This window comes from Callorhinus ursinus, unplaced genomic scaffold, assembly GCF_003265705.2.
Source record: "Callorhinus ursinus isolate GAN/ISIS: 27379988/994484 unplaced genomic scaffold, GSC_fseal_2.0 scaffold46, whole genome shotgun sequence".
NCBI classification, from domain to species: domain Eukaryota; kingdom Metazoa; phylum Chordata; class Mammalia; order Carnivora; family Otariidae; genus Callorhinus; species Callorhinus ursinus.
In genome coordinates, this window is record NW_027397108.1 from 11592677 (window position 1) to 11611680 (window position 19004).

The 19004-nt window shown below is 59.4% G+C and overlaps 1 protein-coding gene across 5 annotated transcripts; it reads left to right on the forward strand.

Moving 5' to 3' along the window:
• Window positions 1-421: 421 nt before the first annotated feature.
• DPEP1 (dipeptidase 1) lies at window positions 422-18428 on the forward strand. Of its 5 annotated transcripts, none has more exons than XM_025860494.2 (11): window positions 422-438; window positions 11471-11673; window positions 15744-15876; window positions 16082-16214; window positions 16357-16507; window positions 16676-16745; window positions 17067-17243; window positions 17350-17434; window positions 17514-17589; window positions 17834-17969; window positions 18055-18428. In XM_025860494.2, the coding sequence occupies exons 2-11, from the start codon at window positions 11570-11572 to the stop codon at window positions 18220-18222; spliced, it is 1233 nt and encodes a 410-aa protein (XP_025716279.1). In that variant the 5' UTR covers window positions 422-438; window positions 11471-11569; the 3' UTR covers window positions 18223-18428. The 5 variants fall into 5 exon arrangements, with proteins under 5 accessions (XP_025716279.1, XP_073738569.1, XP_073738570.1 ...); XM_073882468.1 differs by lacking the exon at window positions 422-438 and adding an exon at window positions 1518-1580 and having other exon boundaries at window positions 11476-11673; XM_025860493.2 differs by lacking the exon at window positions 422-438 and adding an exon at window positions 4405-4498.
• Window positions 18429-19004: the final 576 nt, after the last annotated feature.

Consider the following 19004-nt stretch of genomic DNA (forward strand, 5'->3'; position numbering starts at 1 on the left):
GCTCAGAGCCCCCCCCAGGCCAACCAACTCCTCTCCATTTCCCCGCAGATAGTGGGTCACCCGGTGGGTGACGATGAGTCTGCAGACTTGGTTTTGACTGGAGGAGGGTGGATCCGTCCCCAGATCTGCCCAGGTGTCTCCTTGCCACAACATGGTGATGGTTCTGGCCCCGGGCATGGGCTCCTCCCCGGGGGTGGGGGGGTGGGGAACAGTTACTGGCCTGTGTGAGACCCTTCTTTCCCTCTGCCTACCCCCACTCCCCCTTCCCCACATTCAGAGAGGCAGGGCTGGAACAGGGCATTTTTCCCTTCCTGGGGAGAGGCCTGGGAGGGCGGGCAGGTGGCTGGGGGTGGGGCCTGCACAGCTGAGCTGGGGAGGGGCTGGCCCAGGCCAGGAGAGCAACTGGCTGGGACACGTCTGCCCGTTGCCGAGGCCGTGGTGAGTAGGCTGGGGGTCAGTGGGGTACTGCCGCCCAAGGAGGTGCTGTCCGGAAGGGAGGTGGCCAGACAGCTCTCCTGCCCCTGGACCCTGGGTTCAGCAGGGAACAGCCGGGAGACGAAGAACCTTGGAAACAGACGGTTTCTAGAAGGTGGGAGAGCTGTGGTCAGCCCCCAGCATCTGGAGACGGCAAACAGCTTCTTCCCTACACCCATCTTTGAGTCAGAAGCCCCTGTGCATTGTTCTTAGGACGAAGTCCAGACCTGCCCAGGCTGGCAAGGCCCCTGCTGGCCTCTGCAGCCTGACCTCTCCCACATCTCCTTCTGCCTCCCATGCTCCTGCCTTGCTATCTGCCCTTCAGGATTCAGCTGACTGGCTCCTTCCTCCAGGAAGCCTTCCTGCTTGGAGTTCCACCTGCCGGAGAGCAGGGTCCCTGCCCTGCCCCCTGCTGTCTCTCCACCAGGTGGAAAGCGTTTGTTGAGTGAATGAACATCTAAGCAGCCCACATGGAGGGGCCCGTTTTTTGGCAGGATGACAAGGGTTGTTTTGTTCTCTCAGAAAGCTCAGAATGTTCTGCCCTCAAGGGGCAAAACCCGATCTTCTTGTAACCAGAACTCACAAAATAGAGTCAAAGTCTACTCAAGGCATATTCTTTGTATCTAATGCACAGACTTTCCCTCAACTTTATCTTGCCTTTGGAAGTGAGGAGATACTCCGGAGCATAAAGCGCATGGGTCACCAGCTTGAAGCTGAGGACTCAGGGTGGGTCAGCTCAGCAGCTGCCGCCCCCACCCCCAGGCTCTGAGCCCCCCACCCAGGCCCCTGACTGGCTGGTCGCTGGCTCCTCCTCCACCTGCCTCCCTCCTAAAGACTGAGCGAGGTCAGCAACCACCCAGAAGAACAGTGTGCTTCCAGCCTCCCTTTGTGTTCTGCTTGGCAATGAGCGTCTCAGAGTTAATTTTACACCAACTGAGCCCTGAAATCACGTTTAAAGACGATCACTTTAGAGGGAGCCTGTATTACTTTTCCTTTTCTCATTCAGCCGTCACTGTCACAGACGCCGGGAGGGGACACACTTTAATTCCCTGTGCTCACAGTAGGAGCCAGGGTCTGGAGCTAGGGGACGTGAGGGGAAGGTGAGTGTGAGCTGGGACAGGCTGGGACCAGCTGGGGGTGGGGGGGACCCTGCCTGGTGCCTGGGGAGCTTGGAAGTGGCCTCATTTATATACCATAGAGCTGTTCTCCGCGGGGAGAGGCCAACGTAATGCACGGGGTCTTCCCCTGAGGTTCAGAATTTTCCCTGACCTGCGTCCAGCCCCAGGGAGGCACGTGGTGGTTTGATGTCATGGGCAGGAGGAGACATCTGGTGCCCCTGGACATGCGAATGTCTTTCAGGCCTGCCCCTCTCTGGGCCCCAGTGTCCCATCTAGAGAAGGGCCGACTCACCCACGGGTGCTGATGGATCAGAATGGCGCATCAAGCTGGGGCGCCCAGTGGGAAACAGAGGCTGCAGGGTGGTTCCCAGAAGCCACAGAGGGTGGCCTCAGACAGGCCCCCAGGGGACAGGGCAGGAAGGGGAGGTCCAGATACCCTTCTCCCCTCATGCTGGCCTTAGTGCTGTCAAAAACATGAAAGTGGCAGTGGGTGACATGCAGCTCTGGAACCCTGTGGTCTGGGCAGTCCGTGCCTCGGTTTCCAGAGTTGGGAAAGGGGGTAGCAGGACCTGAGCAGCCCTCCTGGTTCCCCAGTGTCTGCAGGGCACTGCCCCCATGGGAGGTCACCTCCTGGACCACACCCGCAGGAGCCCAGCTGGCCAGCAGAGGGCAGGCGGGTGGCCAGGAGGGACGGCAGGGCCACCTGCTGTCAGGGCTTGTGCCCGAGGGAAACTGGCCGCCCCTAGGGGGACCGACCCTGAGCCCCTGGCCTGGACCCTGAGTGTCCACCAGCCTCAGGTCAAGCTTAGGGCTTTTGGCCCGTTTCACAAACAGAGGTCCCCACAGACAGTGCTCAAGAGTCCTCAGCATGTTCATGTGACTCTTCTTCAGTGTACAGTGTCGCCCTGCTGGGCACTGTTGTCCCCATTCTACTGTCCTGGGACAAGGCCAGCCCTGGCAGGAGGCCCCTCGCCGCCCTGCTCCTCTCTAGCTCAGTGACCGGCAGATGAGGCAGGCAACCCTCCTGCCCCCTATACTTGTCCTGTCTCCCTTCTCCCATGGACTCCTGACCCTGCTGGGAGTCTGACCCACAGGTGGGGGGCGGGGCTGGCATCTGAAGCCAACAGTGTGTTGGGGGGGGGGGGAATCTCACCTACGCCTCATGAACAGAAGGCTCAGGGCTAGGTTGGGGCAGAATCAGAGGGGACCCTAGGCCCCCTGGGTCACTGTGCAGAGAGTAAGAGGCCTGCTTGACCCCTCAGTGGCTTTCTTTTTCTGTTTTAATTAATTTGATTTTTCCATTTTAATGCACATGCTAAAAATTTCAAACAGTACAAAAAGCAATAACATTAAAAGTAGACATTTCTGTCCCTCCCCTATACCTGGCTCTTCTTCTGAAGGTCAGTGACAACAACAGATCCAGGGCTCCTGCCCTGTCCCTAATGAGGGTCTTGCCGGAGGGGCTCCTGGCTGGTGTCAGTGCCCCAGGGCAGGCGCAGAGGGGAAGTTCTGCTCGGTGGTCTTTGTGCCCCCAGAGCAGTGCCATGCTGAATGTGGGACTGGGGGATGGTCCTCCAGGCCAGGGCCTGCATCTGGCTGCCTCCCCGAAGCCCTGGTCTTCCTCCACCTTCCCTGGAGCAGGGCCCTGATGCAGCCCTTCTTCTGGGTGCCCCCTCCCCCGCTCTGTCACTGTTTACTGGGCAGCCCTGCCCTCAGTCTGGACCCCTGTCTCTGTCAGAGCCCCCTCCTCACTCCAGGTGCCCTTTAGCTCTGAGATGGAGAGCCAACAGCTGAGCCCCGTGCTCAGCCCCGCATCACTGAGCCATGTTCCTCCAGGTGTGGTGTGAACGGCAGCGCCTGACCAGGGGCTGCTTCTACTCAGAGACGGGTGACTGAGGCCCAGGAGGGTCCCACAGCTGCGGTGGAGGCTATGCCCCCCACCTTGTCCCCACCCCAGGCTGCTGGCCCAGCTGTGTTGTGTGTCCCTTGCCCTGTGGGGTCGGGACAGCTTGCTGCCGGCCAGAGAGAGTACCCCCCACGGTATGTGCCCCCAGCCCAGCCTCAGAATTCTGAATCCCCTTGGTAAAGCTGTCTCCCAGCTAGCCCGGTCCCCACACAGACCTTCCTGATTTCGAAAGTCCCCATGGCTCTGCCAGACGACATTCCTGTCCGTGATTGTTTTCGATCCTCTAATAGCTGGAATGTGGGGGAAATCACCCGCCCCCCATGACACACATGGGAACCAGGGCCCCAGCGTATGGGCCAGGCTAGCGCCAAGCCCATTCCTGTATCTGAGACAGGGCATGTCCTAAGCCTGGGCACAGAAGGTCCTTCTGGACCCCAGGGAATGAGGGCAGTGGGCAGAGCCTAGGGGACTGGGAGAAAATGCCTGGGTGGGCATCCCTGGTGCTTGGGTGACAGGCTGCCTGGGGGCCGATGAGCTCTCTGTGAGCCCCCAGCCCCTAGGCCCCTCATCCCTGGCTCTCGATTCCACCCTCCCACCTGATGTCAATAGCCTACCTGAGAGCACCCCCACATTACCCTGTGGGGGACCCGCGTCCTTGTGGCTTCCTGCCTGCCCCCAGGCGCTGAGGCCCAGCTTGCGGGGCAGGGGAATCCCGGGCCCCAGGGGACAGCTGAAAGCACAAGCCTGACTGAGGCAGAAACTACAGACAGCTGCCATGTGTAAGACATTAAGCCCCTGGGTCTTGCCCTCCGTGGCTGTGGTGCATTGCAGAGGCCCCGGGGGGAACTTGTTTTTAAAGAGGTGGCTTTTTATGTGAGAGGGAAGCTGACTGGAGGACTCAGGGGCGGGACGAACTTGAGAAACACAGAAACACCCCCCCAGCCCTCACGAGCTGGGAGCAGCAGCCAAGAGGCAGACAGTGCGCCCCATCCCGTGCATGGTGAGTCTTGGGGAGCCTGGGAACTGGGCCTGGGGCCAGGGCTCTCAGGCGCTAGGAGGCCTGTGTCCTCCCCACCCCTGGAGAGCGGCCTGATGAGGCTGCATGTATGAGTGGGCACCTGCTGTATGCCCAGCGAGCCTCTGAGCTTGACCCAGCGGGAGACAGACAAGTTCAGGGGTATCTAACAGAGGAGTGTGCTGTGAGGGGGGGGAAAGGAAGGGCCCAGCAGGCTGGGTTCTGGGCTCCTTGGGTAATGGATGGACGCCAGGCAGAGGGGTAAGAAGGTCGCTTCTGGGGGCGCCTGGGGGGTGCAGTCGGTTAAGTGTCTGACCCTTGATTTCGGCTCAGGTCGTGATCTCAGGGTCCTGGGATCAAGCCCCACGTCGGGTTCCGTGCTCAGCAGAGAGTCGGCTTGAGGATTCTGTCTCCCTCCCCCTCTGCCCCTCTCCCTGCTCGCTCTCCCTCTCTCTCTCTCAAAAAAAGAAAGAAAAAAGTTCACTCCTGGGGTTGGGGAGGTGGTGAGACCAGACGACAAGGCTGGAACCCTCCCTTCCCAGCTGACCTCATAGGAGGCTCTTGGGGACGTCCCTGGGGGAGGGGACCCTGCTGTGTGGACAGTGGGTCACGACACTCAGAGCAGTGGAGGGAGCCAGCAGGGTCCTGTGGTCTCCCCGGGGGAGTAGAGGGCAGGGCAGGACCAGGAGGGCTGTGGGGAAGCCACCAGCCTGCAGACAACCCACCTATGTGGGTACCGGGGAGCGAGGCTTTAGGGGGTAGAGGCCAGTGTGCTGGCCTCCTGGCTGGGCCTGGAAGGTTGAGGGGCTTGAAGACACTCCAGAGCCAAGGTAGCCTGGGAGAAAGGCTGGAGCTGGCCCTGCACCCTGAGTCCTCCCAGGGACATATCACCGTGCCCCTCCAACCTCTCTCCAAGCCCACGGGAGGCCACGCTCCATCAGTGGTCACGGGGGCTGAGGGCTATGCTGCAGGCACTGAGGTGGGGGTGGGGGCCAGGTGGCCCACAATGACACCAAGACCACCGTGCACTAGGCATGCGTGTGACAGGGTGTGAGGTCACCTGGGTGTGCCTATGTCTGAGGGGGTGTGTGTGTGCTTAGGAATGTGTGTCTCTGTATGTGCACACATCTGATAGCTGAGTGTATGTGTGCTTATCACATGTGGAAAGCATGCATGTGTGTGTCCCTCAGTATGTACATATGTCTGCATGCATGGGTGTGGGATGTGTCCAAGCATTCTTGTCTGTCATGTCCACGTGCACATCTGCAGTGGGTCATGGGCAGGTGTGTCTGCGCGTGTCCACTTTTGCAGATGCAGGATGTCTAGATGTGGACGTGGATGGGGTCTGCACATGTCTGCTATGGGTGGTGTTTATGGGGGCGGGGGCTTGTTTGCATGCGTGTGAGGTGTGTGTGTGTGTCTGTCACTGTGTCACTCTGTTTTGTGCGTGTGTGGGGTGTGAACGTAGGTATGTGGTAGGGTGTGTTTGCGTGTTTGTGTGTGTGTGTCTGTATGTGCTTGTTCATGCTCCAGAGCATGTGTGTCATGAAGGAGGGTGAGTCATGGATCTTGGGGCCTCCATTCTGCTGTGAACTCTCTCCCTGGGCTGGTTGGAGTGCAGGAGAAGCTGGTGGGAGGTCCCACGTCATGATGCAGTCTGGGTGGAATAATCCTTTGTGAGCTTCAGCTGATAATTCATGCCCCGGCGCTTCTGTGAGGGGCCGATGACCCAGGGCCCTCTGGTGGCCCCCTGGCTGCCTGTGCAGCGGGTTTATATGGAGGTTCTGCCCGCCGGTGGGGTGCGACACCTCCCCGGACAGGAGAGCTATAACTTTGTGTGCCTTCTCCCTCTGGCTCTGGCTGAGACTCAGTAGCACTGTTCCGTTTCCATGTGTTTATTTTCCTGTGTTCCTTCTGCTTATGGCAAGTGATGCTGACTTCTCAACTAATAACACTTTTCCCTTTATTTAAATAAAAAGTGGGACAATTTGAAGCAAACTGCTGAGCGGCTCCCCGGAAAGCAGGGCTTGAGGCAAGGACTGGGTGGTGGCTGCTTCTATGGGAAGTGGCCATGGGGGCAGGAGGAGGGAAGTGTCTGAGAGGGGCCTCATCAGGGTGGCCTCACGATTCCTCCCAGGGGTGAGCTGGGAAGAGCATTGTGCCCAGCTTCCTTCCATACCACTGGCTGAGGACCACCCACACCAGCCCCAGGTGAGACCAAGATGTGAGGTGGGCAGAGGAGGCTTCCCTTGACCAAAAGGAAGCAGCTGTGGGGCAGAGATAAGGTGGCAGTTGTGAGTGGAACGCAGAGTAGCTACCTGTGAGGTTAGGATTATTCAACCCCATTTCACAGACTAGAAAACCAAAGTCACTGTTCACAGTAAAATGGCCAGTGTGTCAGTTCTCTACTGCTGTGTAACAAATGATCTCACAACTTAGCTGGTGCACGTGGTCATGTTTGCACCTTCTTTCCTGTGGCCTGGGACTCCAACAGGGGCCAGGGGGCCAGCTGGTGTCTGGCCCCCGGGATCTGGGCCTCAGCGGGAAGACTCGCAGGTGGTGCTGTGATCACCTGAAGACTCGTATCTACCTGTCAGCTGGGACTGCGCCAGGGCTGTTGGCAAGAACAGCTAGGCCAGGTTTCCAGAGGAGGGCTCCAGGAGACAGAGCCAGGGAGGGGCACAGAAGTCATGCCTGCCACCTTCTATCAGCCGGGAGGTGGAGGCTGTCACCTCTCAACGAGCGGTCAGCGTCACACTGTAAGGGTAGCCTGTGGGCTGGGAGGCTTTGCTGCAGCCACCGCGGGGAAGTGCAATCTTCCACAGCATGGAGCTTGAAGCCAGGGCGGTCTGATTCTGCAGCGTGTGCTCTCCACCTCCTCACCTCTCTCCTCATACTGAGTCATTAAAAAGGAAGGGCCTGGGCCGGGCCGGCCCCTGGCTTTCCCCGAACCACTACGACACGAGGATGTGGAAGATGGGTACTGTGCAACCACAGCAAGTGGAGGAAACTGGAATGAAAAGCAAACCCCACGAGCAGTCTTCCTAAGTGCCGCACCCACATCCTCCAGGTGATAGTGGAAGACAGGACAAGCATCGGGTAAGAAGAAGAGAATCCAAAAGAGCTCAATCAGAGAGAGAGAGTGCTCAAGTGGAAGGCCGGGGGAGGGGGGCGCTGAGCAAGGAGCCCGACGCGGGACTCCATCCCAGGACCCTGGGATCGTGACGTGAGCCGAAGGCAGAAACTTGACTGAGCCACCCAGGCGCCCACCACTGACCAGTTATGAGGACAACATAAAGACACGTGCAAACACTCAAGGACTCAGACATTTACTTCCCTCATACCCACTGCTAAGGAATGATTTAAGGACCAGCTCTAACAAAATAAGAACAAAAACCAAAAAAAGAGGCAGGCTTATAGTGGAGGAAGGTTGAGAATATGATAATAACACCCAGTGGAAGAAAAAAAAGGCAATCAGAAACTCCAGAGTGAACAATAAAACCATATGGAGCAAACAGGTTTAAGTGTGAGTTGAGAGTCTTGATCCACTGGACATGGTTCTGGGAGGTTAGCGCTGTTAGCACTTCCAACACGACCACAGTGACTTCTATTTTGCACAGAAACTGAGGCTGAGAAATCTGACCAACTCGTACGAGCAGTCTGACCCCAAGCTCACTCAGCCTCGCTGCCTTGTCCCCCACAAATTATGAGCCAAACAAAGGAATGATGTAAAATGGAATCCCCGGTGCGGACTTGAGCCTCTGCCCGGAGGGCTTGCACTCAGGCTCAGAGCCAGCTCACACTCGGTGTAATGCTCGGAACGCTTATGACATTTGAACAAGGGCACATGGGGCCTCCCACGTGTTGCTGATCCCAGTGGTCTTGAGCCCTCTCCTTTGAGTAGCACCCAAGGAAGTATGGTCACACAGCTCAACTCCTGGAAACACTGTCCTCTGTCCTGAGCAGCCAGTGTTAGGAACCAGAGTGTGAACATCCCTGAGGCTAGTGTGGGTGGAACTGTGTTGGAGCTGGGCTCAGAAAGAAAAGTCAGAATACTGGCCCAGTCTTCACTTAAAAGTTTATATTTTATCCATGTATTTTTTTCGCACAAACTTTTGATTTTTAGAAATATTGCACTAAACTACCATTTACTTTGAGGACTGAAGTTTTGGTGGCCCCCTCCACTTTGGAATTTGCACCTGAAGCCAGTGCCTTCCACTGCTGTGCTTCCTGAGTACCTGGGGGAACCAGGGAGTCTCCTCGAGAGAACCAAACCCTGTGAGTGGAAATAGGAAGTTGAGGTACAATGTGCAAAGCTGGAAATAAAGTTAGAGCCACGTAGCCCATCATTCAGGGGTAATGGGAGTACACCTCCCACAGTGGAGTTGGGTGAGGGTATAGTGAGACTTTTTCTGCTGGGCTTTTTAAAAAAATTATTATTATAATTTTATTCTTTTAAAAGATTTTATTTGAGAGAGAGAGAGAGAGAGAGCACAGGGGGAGGGGCAGAGGGAGCAGCAGACTCCCCACTGAGCAGGGAGCCTGATGCACTGCTCAACTGAGATCAGGACCTGAGTCGAAGACAGACACTTCACCGACTGAGCCACTCAGGCACCCCAAGAATTTAATTTTTTTAAAGATTTTGTTTGTCAGAGAGAGAGAGTGCACGCACAAGCAGAGGGAGGGTCAGAGGGAGAAGCAGGCTCCCCACTGAGCAGGGAACCCCATGTGGGACTTGATCCCAGGACCCTGAGATCATGACCTGAGCCGAAGGCAGACGCTTAACCAACTGAGCCACCCAGGTGCCCCCCCAAGAATTTAATTTTTTAAAAAAATAGTTAAAGCCAAGGAATTCTGAATTTGAAAATTGGAGAGAAGGTCAAAATCAAGGGTCAGGCAGGTTTCAAAGGACAAACCCCTGGGCCACGTGGGGGCGGATGAAAGGATGGAGAACCCGAGGACCCAGCGAGACCGTGTACAAACAAAGGGGTCAGGCCTGTGGCATCGTGGTGGTGGTGCCGGATGGTGGACACGGAGGGTCAGGCTCATTACCCGTGTGAAGTCACAAGGGTGCCACCGTGCCTGGGGAACGGCCCAAGAAAGTAAGACAAGCGAGAAATAAATTCAAATAAATATCTGTCAAGAGAGGAGAAAATAAGGAACTTCCTGAGTGTCAGAGATAGGGAATTGAAATAACCTGAAAATTTTGGCAAAAGCAAGGAACAGGGGAGAGCCTGGAGGTAGGACAAGAAGGGGTGGACCGGCCTGAATGATCATCTTTAAAGACAAACATGCTCAGAGGAGATTAAGAAATAAAATGCAATTATGTGCTCTTAGGATCCAACTCTGAAATAAGAAAAAAAGTTAGAAATAAAGAGAGAAAAATAGGGGGTAGACACATGTTCATAAAGCAGAGAATGGATTCCAAGAGAGGCTGGCAGAGGCGGGGAGCTCTCAGGGGGGAAGGGGGTCCACGGGCCCCAGCAGACCGAGCCCCACCCACGAAGCAGCGTCCAGGTCCCGAGGAGACGGGTCATGGAGGTTGGAGGTGAGTGGACACCGTGTCTGTGGCAGGACACGGAAGAGGGCAGGCAGACGCGTGCGTCTCCTCCGCAGAGACTCCTGGTTCCAACCAGCCCTGGGCTTCCTCACAGCGCCCCTGACGCCGTGGTCGGGCCCAGAGTGAGGGCCTGGACTCTGTTCCTCACCCGGCAAGGCAGGTCTTCTCTGCACAGGGTTGGGTGAGGGTCAAACCCCCGGCCTGGTCCCAAGGACACCCTGTTGGGGTGCGGGTCCTGGCGGAGAAAGTCCTTGATGGGGACTGGGGCCAGTGACACTGAGGACATCCCTCCCACCGGTCCTCTCAGGATGTGTGAGTGGTGGGGGGAGGGAGAGGGCGGGAGGAGCCGGAGTGGAGGAGGGCTGTTACCCTCGGCACGGCGCCCACGTGGGCCTTCCCGCCAGCAAACCCCACAGGGAGAAGGCACAGGACACTCAGCTAATGGTGGCCGGGCCAGGGCTGGGGCACAGCCTCCCTTCCCAGGCGGACGGCAGGGCCTGTCCTTGGAGGTGGGGTGAGGACACAGGGGGACTCTGCAGGGCAGGTCTGCTTGAGGATCCAATGCCCTCCAGGGGCAGAGGCGTCAGGGAACCTGGGGAGGGCATGGGGTCTGCGTGCCCCCTCCCACCCTGCCGAGAAGGCCCTAAGGACCCAGAGTGGGCTGGGGTCTCCCTGCCTCACCCACACCTCTCGCCAGCCTTCCTGGTCTGGCTCCCTCCCGGCCCTGCTGCCCCCTAGAACCCTGGACGCTGGCCCAGCCCTAGGACCAGGATCCTCCTGTCTCAGCAGTGACTGGGCATCGGGAGCCCTGAGGGGGCAGCCGGGCTGAGAAATGCTGACACTCCAGATTTCTGACCCAAACCCAGCAGAGAGCAGGGACTCGGTTCCCCGTGCATCCAGCCTGCTCGGTCAGAAGCCTGCAGCCCGAATGGGGGTGGCCGGGACGCCAGTGGGCTGCAGACCAGGAGCTGGGTGCTGGCCCCCGCCGCTGGGTGGGGTGTGATGGAGCCCCCCGGGGGGCCGCGTTCCGTCTTCCATGCTCACGTGAAACTTTTTACAGGCAAACAAAGGGGTACATTACAAGAGGGCAACTCTGAACAATTGTTGCCCTTCTCTGCAGATCTCAGGTCCCAGGTTGAGTAAGGACACAAGCAGCACTGTCGGTGCTCCCAAGTCTGCCCTTTCACCGGCTCTGGGTGCCCCCCGGGGGTCAGCAGCCTCCGACTGCCAGGCCCAGTCAGCGACACCCAGCCCATAAGGTCCAGGACTTTCCACCTGCCCCCCGCCCCCTTCCCAGGAAGTACTGGTTACTGATTGAACGCCAGGAGCCTTGAATGGGACAGCTCCTGGCAATAATCACCTGGACCAAAGACCTCTGCTCTCTCTTCTGCACACAGAGCAGCTCCTTGCAGCCTCGGCTGGACCCCGGGGTGCTCAAGACAGCCGGGAGAGGACAGACGCACACAGCAGTGCTGGAAGCAGGCCCTGGAGACATCATGTGGATCAGCTGGTGGCTCTGGCCCCTCGTGGCCCTCTGCACCGGAGACCAGTTCCGGGATGAGGCTGAGAGAATCATGCAGGGCACACCTGTCATCGACGGGTAAGTCGCCACTCACGTGACAGGACTGGGGACAGACCTATCTCTACGGGGAATCACTTTCTCCATCCACGACCCGGCCTTTGCCCTTTGCTGGCCTCAGCTTCTTCATGAGGACCCCCAAAGCATCAGCAGGAATGGAGAGGTTGCAAGGCCCCCGTGGCCCTCTGCAGCTCCCGGGGTGCCCTACAACCTGCCCCCTCCTGCACCCTAAATGCCAGATCCCAGCTCGGAGTGGATGTTGGGGGTGGAGGATGTTGGGGCCTGGCCCCGGGCATGCCTCCAACTAGCCACGTAGCCCAAGGAGCCATGGTTCCTCTCGGGGCCTTAGCTTCTTCACCTGAAGCTGTAGGTAAGGTGGCATCTACCACGGGCCCCCGGGGGGCCTCGACCCTCCTCTGAGACCTTTCTCATTCCCCTCCGTATCCTGCATCCACCTGGAGGAGACCTCATCAGGCCCTGGGTCTCCGGGTTACCTCTGTGCTGGGTGCACAGCTTGACCTCACCTGTGTGCTCACTGACCCACCCACTCTCGCAGACCCCTTTCCAGCCAAGACCCTGGAGACACCTTGTTCTTTCTCTGGTGTCACAGCCAACCTGGCAGGGTCTGTCCCCTCCAATTCCCAGTGCATCTGCATCCACCCTCCTTCCCGACCTCCTTCTCCACCTCCACCGGGTCATCTGTGAGCCTCTGACTGTCCTGGCTTCCACCAGCTGAGGTCTGGTCTCAGTGCTGCACCAGAGGGAGTCTGGGAGACCTGGGTCCCAGCTCCTGTCCTTCTGGCTCAAGTTCCCCACCCGCCATGTCTCCCTTTGAGCTCGGACTATGGCCGAAGTCCCCCACTGGCCCCCGAGATGCACCCCCTGCCATACCCTGGCCATCCCCACACCCCTGGATGCTAAGGCAGGCTCCCACTGTCCCTGCTTGTCCTCATGTGCACGCTGCCACCCTCGTCTCTTCCTGGGTTTGCTGACCGTGTGAAACCCCAGCCGGGCACACACCTCAGCCCTGCTATATTCCTGCCGCCCTTCCTGTCACGCCTCCCCTGCAGGCCAGCAGAGAGCGGGGACTCGGTTCCCCGTGTGTCCAGTCCAAAGAGCTGCAGGAGGTGCACGCTAGCACACCCGTGGGCGGGGGGTTAGGACTGCCCCTGTGTGTCTCCGGCACCAGTAAGTGCTCAATAAATGTTACAGTCATGACTATTTGGCAGATGCTCTGGGCTTTGTCGGAAAAAAACTCATCAAGAAAAGCAGAGAAAATGGGATGCGTCCTTCTTTGGGAGCCTCAGGGAGCTGTGGCGGCCCTAGAGAAGGGAGGGGCCACCAGAGGCTGGTGTGCACCCCTCTGCCCTTGCTTCCTTCCCTGTACCTCCTTCCTGGCCTTAGGGTCCCCCCATACATGCTCCGTGGGGGATGAGGCACGAAGTCTGCTCAGAGGCTGCTGCCCTGGGCTCCCACCCTGGATGGAGCCCCCGCTGTCTGGTAGGAGGCCAACTGTATGAGCCCGGGAAGGGGCTCTGCTCCTTCATTCTGAGGGGCGGGCGGGGGCGGGCAGCTGGGCACAGAGAGGGGGGCCCGAGTTCAGGGGCAGGGGGTCCAGAGGCCTGTATGTGGGGTCAGATGGATCAGAGAGCCCAGACAGTCAGGAATACTCAGGGAACTGGGATTTGGGGATCTGGGATTGTCCAAAGAGCTAGAAAGTTAAAACTAGGCTGACAGGACCAAATCCAATACTAGTAGATCAGTTAGTATTAGCTACCTGAATTACTCTTTTTTTTTAAAAGATTTATTTATTTATTTGAGAGAGAGAGAGAGAGAGAGAGAAACAGCATGAGAGGGGAGAGGGTCAGAGGGAGAAGCAGACTCCCTGCTGAGCCTGGAGCCCGATGTGGGACTCAATCTCAGGACTCCGGGATCATGACCTGAGCTGAAGGCAGTTGCTAAACCAACTGAGCCACCCAGGTGCCCCACTACCTGCATTACTCTTGCAGGTAAGAGACCCAAGTAAGTGGTTTCAACAAGAGAAATCCAGAGGGAGTCCCGGCATGGATTTCCATAATGGAACATAGCGGCCATCATGCCCATAGTGACCTCATGGTATAAAGTGGCTGCACCAGCTCCAGCCTTTACATCTGCACGCCAGCCAGCAGGAATGAGGAAGAGACACGGAAAGGGCAAGAGTGAGCAATAGCTGTCTGTAAACGAGATCTTCTGGAAGCTACCAAAGGGCAGAACTTAGTCACATGGCCACACCTGGCTATAAAGGGGCAGGGAAGTGTCTTTATTTCAAATGGCCATGTTCCCTGCTAAAAATAGGGGGTTCTTGGGCACCTGGGTGGGTCAGTTGTTGAAGTGGCTGCCTTTGGCTCAGGTCATGATCCCAGGGTCCTGGGATCGAGCCTCGCATCAGGCTCCCTGCTCAGCGGGAGGCCTGCTTCTCCCTCTCCCACTCCCCCTGCTGTGTTCTGACAAATAAATAAAATCTTAAAAAAAAAAAATAGGTGGTTCTTACCAAGAAAAAGTGGAGAATGGATAACAAGCCACCAGCAGTCTCTCCTACAGTAGCTAGCTGTCCTTCAAGTGCTTGGAACTGTCACCTCCCCCCTTGGAGTAGGGGCAGGATCCTCATATCACCACCGAGGACACTGCCCCCACCACACAGATAAGGAAGGTGGGTTGAGCAGGCTCCAGAGCGGCAGTGCTGACCGCAGGGTGAAGGTGGCCTGTGTTCCCCACCCTGGGCGCCAGGGAACGTGCCCCTCCCTACCGGTGGGTTCCTGGCTGGCGGCTAGAGGGTGGGGCATCATCAGGCAAGGAGTGAAGTCCCGTCCAGGGGCCCTGCCCAGCCCTGCCCCAGGACAGCACCCAGAGGCACCGGGACTCTGGCGTTCAGCTACCCGTCCACCTCTTGGTCAGCAAAGGCGGACGTCCTGGCCAGCAGCCCACAACCTGTGACATCACGATGCAGCTGTGGCAGGAGCCCCCCAAGAAAGCAGGGGTGGCGGCCTGCAAGGCCCGGGTGGTAGCAGTTACTCATCTTCCCTCAGTTTACTCTGAGGAAGGTACCGAAGCATCCCCGTTACAGGTGGGAGCTGAGAGGCGGGAGCCAGGATTGGAGAGGGACACTGCATGGGGGGGTGAGGCCGGGGCTGCTCGTCCTGGGGGGAGGGGTCTCGAAAGCAGGAGTGGCCCCCACACCGGCAGTGCCCTCTGGGAAGGGGCTGGGCGGGCCCGCGAGGCACCAGGACGAAGGCCCCTTGGCACTGCGTCAGGGATCCAGCAGGGGCGCCTCCACAGGTGTCCCGCGTTCCAGGCCCGGCTGATTAAAGTGCGGATTCCAACCGGCAGGTCTGAGCTGGGCCTGAGACTCTGCATTTCCAATCAGCTCCCTGGCCCATACCTCTTCCACATGTGGAACTTAGGGGGACCTGGCGCCCCAGAGGTCTCTCCTGCTTCGGGCTGCTCCTGGTTCCTGGGTCCAGGGAGGAATCTGCCCAGCCGTGTGGGTTCTGCCTTTGCAGCCCCGACCAGCTGCTGACATTTAACCCCCCCTCCCCCTCCCTCCCTCCTCTCCTCTCTCCCTCCAAAGCACTCACCCCTACTGGCTCCTGGGAAAACTCAGAGGGGCCTCAGTGCTTTGGAAGCATATTAGGATGTGTGCACAAACGGGGCGGGGCTGTCCCAGAGCCCCCGGTGCCCTGCTCCTGCTGCCCCAGGAAGATGGGGTGGGGGTGCCAGGCCCCCAAGGGCAGGCCACACTCACATCCCTGCCCCCTCCCCTGCAAGGAGAGGAGTTCATCCTTAACTTGTGAAAACGGTCAAGGTCAGGGCCCCACACCCAGCTCCTGCCCCGCTGCCCAGGGCCGCTTTTCCCTCTGGGGACCTGGGCTGGGTGTGGGGCACAACGGAGCAGTTACTCTGTGCGGGTGTGTCCATAAGCGTGGAGCGATGTGTCACCCCTGTGGCTGGCTTTAGCTCTGAGCCCGTGAGAAACAGGGGAGGCCCCAGGTGCATGTGGCCATCCTGCCTTGCCTCTGACCCGTCTCCTGCCCCCCCCCCCCCGGGCCCCCCAGGCACAACGACCTTCCCTGGCAGCTGCTAACCATGTTCAACAACCAGCTCCAGCAAGAGAAGGCCAACCTGACGAGCCTCGCCCAAACACACACCAACATCCCCAAGCTGAAGGCTGGCTTTGTGGGGGGCCAGGTAGGGCTCAGCTCAGCCCTGCACTCGCCCCTGCCAGGGTTCTGGCTGCCTGGTGGTGGTACCTCCTGAGCCCCTTGGGGCCACGAGTCTTCGGAGGGGACTCATGGCCACACAGGCCACGGGAGGGACTCCGAGACGCCCATGTGCACGTTGGGGATGGGACCCAGAGGCTCCGCTCCTAGCCCCTCTCCCCTGTGCCCCCTAGTTCTGGTCTGCATACACCCCTTGCGACACCCAGAACAAAGATGCTGTGAGGAGGATACTGGAGCAGATCGATGTCATCCACCGCATGTGCCAGATGTACCCTGAGACCTTTGTGTGCGTCACCAACAGCACAGGTGGGTCCGGGTCCAGCCCGCCCTCCCGAGCCCCTGCTGCCCCAGCCCCATCCCGGAACAGAGCGGCTACAGGACTGCCCAGGTGTGCCCTGTGGAAGCTCCCGGGACGCGCGGGCACGTCCCCAGCTGGCTCTCCTCACAGGCATCCGGCAGGCCTTCCGGGAGGGGCGCGTAGCCAGTCTTGTTGGCGTGGAGGGCGGCCACTCCATAGACAGCAGCCTGGGCGTCCTGCGGGCACTCTACCACCTGGGCATGCGGTACCTGACCCTCACTCACAGCTGCAACACGCCCTGGTAAGTGACCCCAGGGAGGGCCCACGGGCCACGCGGGAGGGTCACAGGGTGGGGCCAAACACCAGCTCTACCCTCCCCCGGCACCTCCCGGTCCTTCCGGGCGTCGGGGACGTGGGTGGGCCAGGGTGAGCCCTCTGCCCCTGGGACACCTGCTGTCTGCTCTCCCAGGGCTGACAACTGGCTGGTGGACACAGGAAAGGACAAGGCCCAGAGCAAAGGCCTGTCAGACTTTGGCCAGGTGAGCGGGGCGTTCGGCAGGGACCACCGTCCCCCTCCGAGGAGAGGGGACTCCGGACCCAGGGTCTTGCCTCTCTCAGGCCCTCGGTTTCCTATCAGCCGGAGCTGGCAAGGGTTGTCCCACGGTGGGTGTTCACTGGAAGCCGAGGGTCACCCCCCAGCCGTTGAAGGGTTCATGAGCACCTGGCCCAGCAAGGGGCCCTTGCCCAACCCCCCCCATGCCTGGACTTGCCGGGGGTGCTGTGGTGAGCCCCGGAAGGCTGTGCAAACACCAGCGTGCCCAGCGCAGCCTTCCTGGCCCTCGTACCCCGTGACCCTGCAGAGCGTGGTGAAGGAGATGAACCGGCTGGGGGTCATCATTGACTTGGCCCACGCGTCCGTGGCCACCATGAAGGCGGCCCTGCGTCTGTCCAAGGCTCCCGTCGTCTTCAGCCACTCCTCAGCCTACAGCCTGTGCCGGCACCAGCGCAACGTGCCCGACGATGTGCTCCAGCTGGTGGTGAGGGGCTGTGGGGCAGGGTGTGGGGCTCCGTCCCGCTCCCGGGGCAGGTCCCGGCTGGCGGCTCTCCCTCCTGAGCCCACAGCCCCACCCCTCTCCTGAGCAGAACCAGACAGGCAGCCTGGTGATGGTGAATTTCTACAACAAGTATGTTTCCTGCCAAGAGGAGGCGACGCTGTCCCAGGTAGCAGGTAGGTGGATGTGAGCGGCCCCGGCGGCGGGGGCGGGGGTCCTGCTCCCGGGACCCACACCTGCTGCCTTCTTTGGCAGACCATCTGGACCACATCAAGAAGGTGGCGGGAGCCGGAGCTGTGGGCTTTGGTGGGGACTTTGACGGTGTTTCAAGGTAAGGGGCAAGGCCATTGTCCTGTGGATGAGCTGGGAGGGTCACACCCCCATGAACATGTCATGAGGGTCTGAAGCTAGGAAGTGGGTAACTGCAGACAGGCCCAGCATGTGTCACAAGGCCACCCCACTGGACCCCTTGTGCCTTGGGATGGGGGCTTGGGCAACTCAGTGGTGCGTGGGGAGGTGGACGGGCCCCTGAGCCCCTGGAATGCATAGCCTGGTTCCCTCCGCCCTCACATCAGGGTCCCCTCGGGGCTTGAGGACGTGTCCAAGTACCCAGACCTGGTGGCTGAGCTGCTCAGAAGGCAGTGGACAGAGGTGGAGGTCAGGGGCGCCCTGGCCGACAACCTGCTCAGGGTCTTCGAGGCAGTGGAACAGGTGAGGGGGGCTGTTGTTTTTTTTTTTTTAGTGTTGTTGGCAGGCCAGCAGGCAGGCAGGCAGCCCAACCCGTGTCTGTCCCCAGGTGAGCGATCACACGCGAACTCCTGAGGAGGAGCCCATCCCACTGGACAAGCTGGAGGATTCCTGCAGGACCAAGTATGGCTACTCAGAGGCCCCCAGCTTCCACCACCGGCCAGGGGCCCTGCTGGCCTCCCTCACCACCATCCTCCTCGGCCTGAGTCTTCTTTGATGCTCTGGGACCTGGACCTCCTGGGTCCCTACAGCTCTGGGGAGACTGTGGCCAACAGAGCAGGGAGAGTCCAGGGTGCTGCTCCCCACGCACAAGGCCTGGCCTCTCCTGAGCAGGTACCTGGGCTCACTTGAGGGCAGTAAGCTGTGGGCAGTGCCAGACACAGACACACAGTGGACCGTCAATAAAGGCAACAACCCTTCTGAGTCATGAGGGTGTGTGTCCTCAGCACCCCAGCCCTGGAAGGGGGCTCCTGAGCATCCAAGGGCAAATTCTGTGAAAATGGTCCCAGGCTGGACCTCCAGACATAGCAGTACCTGGGTCCTGGGAGAGTGGGGTCAGAAAGAGCTCAGGGTCTTAAAAGAATGTTGCATGGGCACTGCCTAAGTCTTTAAAAACAGCCTAGGCTCCAGTTGCCCCCTCCCCATGTACACCCACACACACACCTGCACAAAGGCACACACCCCACACCGTGATGCACACACGTGTGCGCCCCCACCCTCACGCACACACGTGCGGCCCCCATCCTCACACACGTGTGCGCCCCCACCCTCACGTGTGCACCCCATCACACGCACGTGCACCCCCACCCTCACGCACACACGTGCACCCCCCACCCTCACGCACACACGTGCGGCCCCCATCCTCACGCACACACATGTGCCCGCACTGTGCCCCTTGGCCCTGCTGCCCCCATTCTAGGCCAGAGCCTCTAAGAATGGCCCATCTGGGCGGGTACAGGCTTTAATACTGAGGTAGGAGCTCCTCTGCCCAGGCGCCCT

Excerpts from the sequence above, each read along its gene's own strand:
- DPEP1 (XM_025860493.2), top strand. Across the intron at positions 16,508-16,675 it reads CACAGCTGCAACACGCCCTG|GGCTGACAACTGGCTGGTGG; the intron begins GTAAGTGACCCC and ends CTGCTCTCCCAG. Across the intron at positions 16,746-17,066 it reads GCCTGTCAGACTTTGGCCAG|AGCGTGGTGAAGGAGATGAA; the intron begins GTGAGCGGGGCG and ends GTGACCCTGCAG.